The following is a 10,272-nucleotide window of genomic DNA, read 5'->3' as shown; positions in this document are numbered from 1 at the left end:
TTTGATTTTTTATAATTGCTTCTAGTTTTGATCGTGTACTTTTTTTTACATCAACGTTTAGGATCACACTCTGTGATCCATCATCAAGATGCTAAGAGAATGCAAGGATATGAAAGAATGTAAATTGCAGACTAAGAGCCCATCTATATAAGGATAAAAACAAAGACAAAGAGACCTTCAATAACAAGAATAGACAACAAGAAAAATGAAAGGTAAAAGAACAAAGGAAAAAAATGACAAATGAATAAATAAGAAACCTAAAGCAAAGAGCAAAAACCAAACAATAAATAATTGAAAATAATAATAATAATAAATAAATGTGTGTGCATATATATATATATATATATATATATGAAAAATTTAGGATTTTGCCAAGATCAAGGGCACAATGAAAAGCATAAAAAGAGAGACAATAGAATGATAAGAACAAACTGTATTCCCATCAATATGCAAATGATCAACTGGATTAACCAATACAATGAATATAGACCTGCTTATATAGGCAAGGCCATATGGATGTACGAGCACACAATTATGACATGTGGCTCAATGAGAAACAAAGGTAGGTAAGAAATACTAGGGGTAGGTAGGAGAAATAATATAATATTCTACAAGAGGTGGATGACCCACCGAATGTGGAGTGTAATAGCAAAATAAAACCACAAAAGGTGGAATTTCCCCTACAAGCTCTATCCCTATGTGCACACTTCCCTAAGTGTCTCAAATCCAAACTACGAAGAGATGCATTATCCTAAGTTAACTTAAATAAAGTGTAATAATATCCAAAATGAATATTTATTTACACCAACACCCCCCCTTAAGTGCAACTTAGGGGAATGAAGACTCAAGTCAACAATGCAAGATGGGTCTCGGCTACTAGGCCATGATAGGTACCCATGTACAATATGCAAATGCAAGCCAAAACCATGCAAAGCAATGCAATCTCTCACAAACAGAGAAAGGGAGAAAACCCAATGGGAAAAACCTCCCCCCCAAAAGAGAGATGAATGTACAAAAGACTCTCAAAGAAGAAAGACAAAACCTCAAAGAGAAAAAAGTCCCCCCCATAAGAGAAGAAGGAGAAGTCAGCTGACCCCCTCTAATGACACATCCCGCACCCCCAAAAGAGCTCGTAACTGTTGGAACTTACTCTCAGTGAAAGGTTTGGTGAATATGTCAACAACCTGCTCTGTTGTATGACAATACTGCAAATCAATGACCTGCTCTTGAATGAACTCTCGGATATAGTGCATATGAATTTCGATGTGTTTGGTCCGCTGGTGCTGGACCGAGTTCTTCGAGATTGCGATAGCACTCCGATTGTCGCAATGTAGAACTGTCAGTCGTGGAGTGGTGAAACCAAACTCTGTGAGAATCTACTGGAGCCAAATGGTCTCAATCACTGCGTTAACAGTGCCTCGATACTCAGCCTCAGTCGAAGAGAGAGCAATAGCACGTTGTTTCTTGCTCTGCCAACAAATGGGGCCTAAACCAAGGTGAAAACTGTAACCAAAAGTAGACTTACGATCATCAAGATCGCCAGCCCAATCGGAGTCGGTGTAACCAACCAAGCGAAGTCTTGTGCCTGTTGCATAGTGAATCCCATAGTGATGTGTACCCTGGATGTAATGAAGGATGCGTTTGGCGGCTTTCCAATGAAGCTCATGTGGTTCCTGCATGAAGCGGGAAACCATGCCAACTGCAAATGAAATATCAGAGCGTGTATGGGTCAAGTAGATGAGACTACCCACAAGTTGACGATACAAAGTGGCATCAATTGGTGGAGAAGAACACTGAGCCTCAAGCTTGACTCTTGAAAGAAAGGGAGTCGGGGCAGGCTTACAATCAGCCATATGAAAGCGTCCAAAAAGATCAAGAGCATACTTGGGCTGCGATAGTGTAATCCCGAAAGGTGACTGTGAAATCTCTATCCCGAGAAAGTAGTGCAAAAGACCCAAGTCAGTCATAGCAAATATGTCATGCAAAGCAAATTTGACCCTGTTAATGATGGATGAAGTACTCCCTGTAATGAGCAAGTCATCAACATAGAGCACAAGTATCAAGTGAGAGTCATCCTGTCGCAAAATGTAGACATTCGGATCGGAATGACACCTAGTGAACCTTGCGGAGAGAAGAAAGGAATCCATCTTGGCGTACCAAGCCCTGGGGGCCTGTTTAAGGCCATAGAGAGATTTCCTTAGTCTGCAAACCAAGGAAGTATCCTGGATGAAACCCTGTGGTTGCTCCATATAAATCTCTTCATCAAGATCATCATGAAGAAAAACACTCTTCACATCCATCTGATGTACAGCCCAACCATGAGCTGCAGCAATAGCAAGTGTCAAACGAATGGAGTTCATCTTGGCTATGGGTTCAAAGGTCTCAATATAGTCAACACCTGCAACCTGCGAGAAACCTTTCGCAACAAGTCGAGCCTTATACTTATCCACACTACCATCCGCTGCAAACTTGGTCCGATAGATCCACTTACATCGAACCATCTTTCTCCCCTTAGGGAGATGAACTAAATCCCATGTGTTGTTCCTCATCAAGGAACTATATTCTTCCTCCATAGCTTGGTCCCACTCAGGAACCCCTAATGCTTCCCTAAATGTCTGTGGATCGAAAGCGGTAGCAATGAATGCATGTGGAAGATCCTGATGTTGTGATCGAGTTCTCCGTGTATCTGAAGGATCCCCAACAAGAGAACCCGCGGACTCAAGTGTCTGTCGAGCCCAACAAGGTCTAGGTGGAGGTGGAGAACGAGGCTCCTCAACTGCAAGTGGACCCTGCGGAGGTGTAACCCTACGAGTCGAAGTTGTAGGAGTCTCATCATCTAAATCACTAACATCACTATCCACAATGGAGGAAGGTGGAGGAGGTAGAGAGGCTAAGCTAGGAGAGCTTTCCTCAAAGTGAACACTCCTCTCAATGAACACCTCATGTGTCTCAGGATCCATCAATCTATATGCCTTAACACCCTCAGGCTATCCAACAAATATGCAAGGCCGACTCTGAGGTTCCAATGCCTTGCATTTCTACGAAGGTATGTGAGCCCATGTTGGACACCCAAAGACTCTGAAATGTCTCACAATCGGTTTCCTACCAGCCGAAGCCTCAAAAGGAGTAATACCTTGCAAAGCTTTGTGAGGAACCCGATTCTGGATGTGTGTGGCACAACTAATAGCCTCTGCCCAAAAGGCAAGATCAAGAGAACGTGCATGTATCATACAGCTAGCCATTTCTTTGAGAGTTCTATTCTTGCGTTCTGCAACTCCGTTCTGCTGTGGAGTGTATGCTACAGAATGCTGACGATTAATCCCCTCAAATGTACAAAAATCCTCAAGTCTCTTGTTCACATATTCCCTTCCATTATCTGTGCGAAGAATCTTGACCACTTTCCTTGATTGCTTCTCCACACGAGTCTTGAAGTCCTAAAATCTGTCAAATACTTCACTCTTATGAATAAGAAAGTAGACCCAAGTGAAGCGGTAGTAGTCATCAATGAAGGTGAGAACATAGCGGGCCTTACTAAATGAAGGTGTTGGAAATGGACCTGCTACATCACTGTGAACAAGTTGAAGAACTTCCAAAGCTCTCCAAGTTTTCCCCTTATCAAACTTCTCTTCAAAATGCTTGCCCATAGAACAACCTGAACATACACCCTCTGAAAAACTGATTCGAGGTAGACCTGTGACCATGTCTTTAGTGCTGAGCTGCTGAAGATAGCGGTAGTTGAGGTGACCAAACTGCTCATGCCATAGCTTACTTTCTGAATTTGAATGAGTAAGCAAGGCCCTAGAAGGTGAACTTGGCACAAAGTGGGAGAATGAATAAAGCCTTGAGTTGTCATTGACTTGTCCCACTGCTACCAAGGCATCATCATCAAGTTCCTTTACCACAACTGAATCTGGTGTAAACTCAACCTTTTTCCCATTCCCATAGTGAGTGATTTGGTAGATAGAGAGAAGGTTGGTAGACAAGTTAGGAACATAGAGAACATTCTCAAATGTTCCATCATCCATGTCAACTGAACCTTTCCCTTCAACCTCTACTTGTGTATCATCACCTATGTAAATGTGAGGTACCTTAGATGGCTCCAATGAAGAAAACTGCTCCTTTGTAGAACCCATGTGATATGAGGCACCCGAGTCAAGTATCCATTGCTGTGAAGAACCTGTTGTAGCCACAAGTGCTTGCCCTTTTCCCTTAGACTGTGAGGAAGAGGAAGGAGATGAATCCTTCTTTGTGTAGGCGGATGGCAAGTTGATGTTGTTTTTCTTGAAAAGATTAGTTAACTCGTCAACTTGCTTTGCGTGGCATCGATGCTCATCATGACCATACTTCTTGCAATATGCACAAGTTGGTTTATCCTTCTTAGGTGGTGTCCCCTTCTTGGAAGAGGATGTAAAATCGCCATGTGATGGAGAGGATGATTGTCCTTTTTCCTGGTGTGGCTTAGACTTAGAGTGCTTCTTCTTCTTGTTGGAATCTTTGCCTTGACTTCCTTGATTCCCTTGATTTGCCACCAAAGCCTTGGACTTTGAAGACTTGAGAAGCCCCATGTTCAACAACTTAGATTGTTCCAATATCAACATTTCTGTGAAAGCATCAAATGAAGGCATAACATAGGAACTCCCCACTGTCTAACGATGAGTTTGGAAGCTAGACACAAATGCTGCATATTCTGGTACAAGTTTGTCCAACAAGTTGAATATCAACTGAGCATCATTTTTGTCAATTCCACAATCCTTAAGCTTTGCTCTTAGCTCATTTGCTTTGATGACATAATCTTGGATTGTATCAAAACTCTTGGGATCCAAGTTGGTGAGCTCATTGTCAATCTGATAGCCTCTGATTTCATCAACTTGACCATACAATTTCTGAAACATATCCCAAGCCTCTTTGATTGTTTTACACTTCTCAATGTGAAAAATGAGGTCATCTGATACATACTTGCGCAAAGTTCCAAGAGCCATGCAATTCTTTGTGAGCCATTCTAATTGAGCATTTGGATCAGCCTTAGGATCAGGTGGTGTTGTTATTGTTCCATCTATGTAATGTGTGAGACCCTTTTTCATTAATTTACTCCATACTTTAATTTTCCATGATGCATAATTATGTGGAGTTAAAGGTGGAAATTTATGAGGACTCATTGCAACAAAAATGGAAAGAGCACAAAGAGAGGCACAATCACACAAGACACCCCCCCCCCACAAATTCACTCAATCAAAGAACCCCCCCAAAAGTGATGATTTGACATTTTATAATTAGTGCGTATACAATGGGCCACTTGCAAAAAATGGCAAAGTGGATTTCTGATTACAATTTTACAACAGCCTCAATAAGGCTAAAAGAGACTCAAACTGATAATGCAAGAGATCTAAACTAAGATCCAAGCACATTACAAGCACCTAATAGGCCAAGTAAGACCAATATCTGAAAGTACAATTTTCACTCAAAATCTCTGAAATCTGATCATAGATTATGAAAGTAGACGAAAAAACATGCACTTTCAAAAAAAACGACACCTGAAAAGGAGGTCGTATGAGCTCAAATGAGGCCTTTGAAGTTGCAGAATTGAGGATTGGACAAGTACAACTGAAAGAATCCGAAAATTCCGAAAAACCTGTGCACCAAAATCAGAAAATAACCACACCACTGCGAAAATCATGAAATTTTAGCCCATTTCAAAAAAAAATGCACCAAAAAATGAGCAAAAATGAGAAAGATATGGTCTTTCAAAGTTGGACTGCAAAACTGAAAAGATCAATGGAGAGGGGTTGAAAATTTTCAAAAGCCTGCTGATGTGGAGCAGACGTCAGCAATTTACTGTCTTAAATTTGACGGTCGTATGACTGTCGCGAAAACTTCGCCTCCCTGCTGGCTGGACGCGGTGACTGTGCAGCTGACAGGGCTGTCGTACCGTACGGACTGCTGGCTGGGCGGTCTGCGTCAGCTCTGCGTGGCGGATGACGTGGCGTACGATAGTCGACCGCAGGCCAGTGGCCGCCTGCCACGTGGCGGGCACGGGTCCGCTTGTTTAGAGGACGTTGGAGAGGAGGGAAGCACTGCCGGAGAGCCGGGTCGGGAGCCAAGGGGGTCGACGGTGGGAGCGGGCTGCCGAAGATGGAGGGAGCTGCCAGAGAGTCGGGGCTAGGCGGCTTGTTTCCCGACGACGCAGAGGTTGGGCAGCACGGGAGATACATGGCGACGCAGGTCTCGACGGCACGGGGGAGATCTGTGGCGACAGCGGCACACACAGGGACGCTCCTGCAACCTGCAACACGCGCAGGGTACTGCGCAGTACGGGGGGGTCTACGGACCCCCAAAAACAACCCACAAAAAAGTTGTTTTTTTATTTTAATCGTTTTTTTTTATTTTTCGATTTTTTTTATTTTATTTTTTTGAAAAATAATAAAAAAAATTCGAAATCCATACGATAATAGCCAAAATGGGGAAAAAAAAATTTCTCACCAAAATAAGTTGACTTTATAGTCGAAATTCATGGAAACAGCCTCCCAGATTCAACGGTGATGTCCAAATCGCTATATGACGCCCCCAAAAAATGAAGATCCCCAAATCCGAAAATAGAAGCCTCCAAAATGTCTCAAAAAAACTAATCAATGAAGCCCCAATGGCTCTGATACCATGTAGGATTTTGCCAAGATCAAGGGCACAATGAAAAGCATAAAAAGAAAGACAATAGAATGATAAGAACAAACTGTATTCTCATCAATATACAAATGATCAACTGGATTAACCAATACAATGAATATAGGCCTGCTTATATAGGCAAGGCCATATGGATGTACGAGCACACAATTATGACATGTGGCTCAATGAGAAACAAAGGTAGGTAAGAAATACTAGCGGTAGGTAGGAGAAATAATATAATATTCCACAAAAGGTGGATGACCCACCGAATGTAGAGTGTAACAACAAAATAAGACCACAAAAGGTGGAATTTCTTCTACAAGCTCTATCCCTATGTGCACACTTCCCTAAGTGTCTCAAATCCAAACTACAAAGAGATGCATTATCCTAAGTTAACTTAAGTAAAGTGTAATAATATCCAAATTGAAAATAATAATAATAATAAATAAATGTGTGCATATATATATATATATGAAAAAATAAATAAATAAATAAATAAAGAACTAAAAACCATGAGTAAAAACCAAATAATAAATAAAATAAATTTAATATATATAATTGCACTTATAATATATATAAATTTTGCCACAGAGCACATACCAACAAGAAAGAATCGAAAAAAAACCTTGATTGTAGCCCAAGAAAGAACCTAATACTACCCAACCAAACATCAAATTACCCCTCCCATGAAACATAAGAAGATTACGATAAGAAATAATCTAACCCCCACAAAAAAACCCTTGCAACAATTTTTTTTTTTTTTGGCTGGCCTTGTCTCCTCCATAATCTAATAAAAAACAAATAAAATGAGAGGGAGTACCTAGCTAACAGCTCATCATCGCACAAAAACATCGCGAGATTCTCGTTGTTCTTCATTCCACTTGGTTTTCACATCAGTTTGGATCGCGAGATTCTCGTTGTTCTTCATTCCACTTGGTTTTTACATCAGTTTTGGAATGAAGTTCAGTTTCATGACTCCATCCCCATGGCTGCAATCTCTGGAGGGCAAGCATGTCCTGATAACCGGTGGGTCCAGTGGGATTGGGTGTGCCATTGCCAAGGAGGCTCTCTCTCAAGGAGCATTCGTTACACTTGTAGCCAGAAGCTCCACTAAATTGGAGAAAGCAGAACAAAATCTTGACAAAGATGGTGCTACCAAACATAAAATATCGACTAAGGTTTATCTTATTCATTCTTTTAAGCATATTTCAAGACTTGAAATCTTGATGTCTGATCTGATTTTTATTTTTGAATAGGTTGCAGATGTGGGTGTGTATGAAACTTTGGCAAAGGCAATAAAGGAGTCTTTTGAATGGAGGGCTGTTGACGTGCTGGTTTGCAATGCAGGAGTGGGAAAAACTGGACTTCTGGATGAGAGCAGGATTGAAGATCTGCATGCCATCATTCAGACTAACTTAACAGGGGTTGTCAACACTCTGCATATTGGGATTCCATTGATGAAGCAGAGGAGTCCCCAAACACCCATGTCCATTGTTCTCATGAATTCTCTCTCAGGCCTGGTATGTTATTGGTAGAACTTTTGTGTGCTTAGTACTCCACCCTGGACTAATATGCACGCATCTTTCCATGAATTGTGATTGTCAGTTCAAAGACCTGGTTAAGGCCAAAGCAACATGAGGCCTGCCTATAGAGTATGACAACTGTAATAGCATTTATATGGTAGCCAAGAAAGCATGTCTTTCCTATAATTTAACCTTTTTTACCATTGTACTTCATAAAAATCTCTGTATTATTACATCCAAAAGTGTTAACAGCTTTCACCCTTAATTAGTTTGTTGATCATTCATTCAAGAATAATTTATTTTGGTTATGTGGTATTATTTTGGCAGTACTTTTTGTATGGTAACTCTGTGTATACTGCAACCAAACATGCTCTAAAAGGACTTGGAGAAACTCTCAAGCTTGAATTGATGCCTTATAGTATCCGAATTAGCATGGTTTTTCCAGGGTATGTGGACACTCCCATGCTTGATGACAGTAAGTACCCCCAATTTCGTCTTGATGAGATTAATATTTTTAGAATCTAAATTTTGTATTAGATATAAATAGATAAGTTTTTCTGTATAAATGTTTATGAAAGGGATATATGTATCATGGCGGTATCATGACCCCCTCTTTTCTCATGTGGATTATGCTTGATTTCATGTGAGATTTATCTGTATGTAGGATTTTTCAGGCTTCCACAATCCATTAGTAGTGAATAAGGCTTCTCTAACAAGATCTTTGGTACATTTTTGAATTGCTATTTTTGTTTTGCCTGATATTACTTATCCATGATCAAAATAAGGATGTGTTTTAGATTGCAAGATAAGAGACTTCTCATCCAAATGATATAGCACTCATCTATGAAATTTCCAAATGCATCTTTCTAAAAGTCTTTTGTGCTCATGTATGTGCAGATTTTCTCCAAGGTTTTAGAAAAATTAAAATATCATGGGCATGCTAGGAATTAAACAAAACACTAATGTACAAAAGAGTGATTATGTTTTGGGCATGCTAGGAACTAAACAAAACACTAATGTACAAAAGAGTGATTATGTTTTATTGCATGATTATTAATGTATTCTTTAAGTGATCCTGATCTAAATTTGTTCTTGCATCCCCAAATTATATAGGTGGCATGGAAGATGACAGAGATACCTTGCAGATGATTAAGGCCACAACTTTCTATAACCGACATCAAGCTAAGACACCTGAACAGGTTGCAAAATATACATTAGAAGCAACAAAGAATGGAACTTTTCTTGTCACAAGCAAATTCGGTGGTCTTATGTTATCCACACTTTCTCGTGGACCTATGCCTGCAGGCACATTAGGAAGGGCATTAGTTGAATTGATATTATATATTCCTATTAGACTCTTGAGCTTCTTGGCTTTTTTTTATGTCCATTATGTTACAGGACATAGAAAGAATAAGAAATGTTAGATGTTCTGTTGAGAAGAAATATCAAAACAAAATGTTGCTATTCTTCTAAATTATTGTCAGGGAAACTGTTGTTTTCATTTATTTATACTTTTAAATTGTGCAGGAAATAAAAATTCAGGGCCTACTCTAAAGTTTGTTTCAGCGGGTTTTTTTCATACATCTCTAAAAATGTTATTGATCGGTCCTTTTTGCTTTGGGAGGAATTCTCAAATTTCATTTCTTAAAAATAGGCAAAAACCTTCAATCAATAATATCTCACGAAATATAAAATCAATCCATTACTCTAATGTTGTTTAATTTTCTGATTTCCTTTTCTTTAGAATTGTGCTCAAAGAAATTTTTTATTGGCTTCTGTCAATCTTGCTGGTTGACACTGGGAATTTTCATTTGTATAAATAAGCCCAAAAGACTGCCCAATCATAAATCAGGTGAGTAAAAATTAAAGCTTCTTCTAAAGCCCCTCATCTTTGCTGGTTTTTAAATGGTTACCAAAACACCGGGAGGATTGTGCTACTGCTGAACGTGTCTTAAATGTGTCACCAGCCATGAGAATGGCTAGACACATGTGAATCAGCAGTGGCTTTACATATCTCTTTTTTTTTCCTGTTGGTTTCTTAACTATTCTCTGCATGGACAACCAGTTCCTTAGAATTTCTTTGCTTTTTCTC

General features: G+C 39.8%; 1 protein-coding gene across 2 annotated transcripts; it reads left to right on the top strand.

The window, feature by feature from the left end:
* Positions 1–7,423: 7,423 nt before the first annotated feature.
* On the top strand, positions 7,424–9,759 carry LOC131062515 (3-dehydrosphinganine reductase TSC10A). 2 transcript variants are annotated; one of them, XM_059221743.1, is made up of 4 exons: positions 7,424–7,835; positions 7,914–8,177; positions 8,508–8,626; positions 9,294–9,759. In XM_059221743.1, exons 1-4 carry the CDS (start codon positions 7,614–7,616, stop codon positions 9,307–9,309), a joined length of 621 nt encoding a protein of 206 aa, XP_059077726.1. In that variant the 5' UTR covers positions 7,424–7,613; the 3' UTR covers positions 9,310–9,759. The 2 variants fall into 2 exon arrangements, with proteins under 2 accessions (XP_059077726.1, XP_059077724.1); XM_059221741.1 differs by having other exon boundaries at positions 7,426–7,835; positions 8,508–8,655.
* The last annotated feature ends 513 nt before the right edge of the window (positions 9,760–10,272 follow it).

The sequence above is a fragment of the Cryptomeria japonica genome, chromosome 1 (genome assembly GCF_030272615.1).
Source record: "Cryptomeria japonica chromosome 1, Sugi_1.0, whole genome shotgun sequence".
In the NCBI taxonomy this organism is placed as follows: Eukaryota; Viridiplantae; Streptophyta; class Pinopsida; order Cupressales; family Cupressaceae; genus Cryptomeria; species Cryptomeria japonica.
Note: the sequence above shows the minus strand (reverse complement) of the source record. Positions and strands in the feature narration are given on the sequence as shown.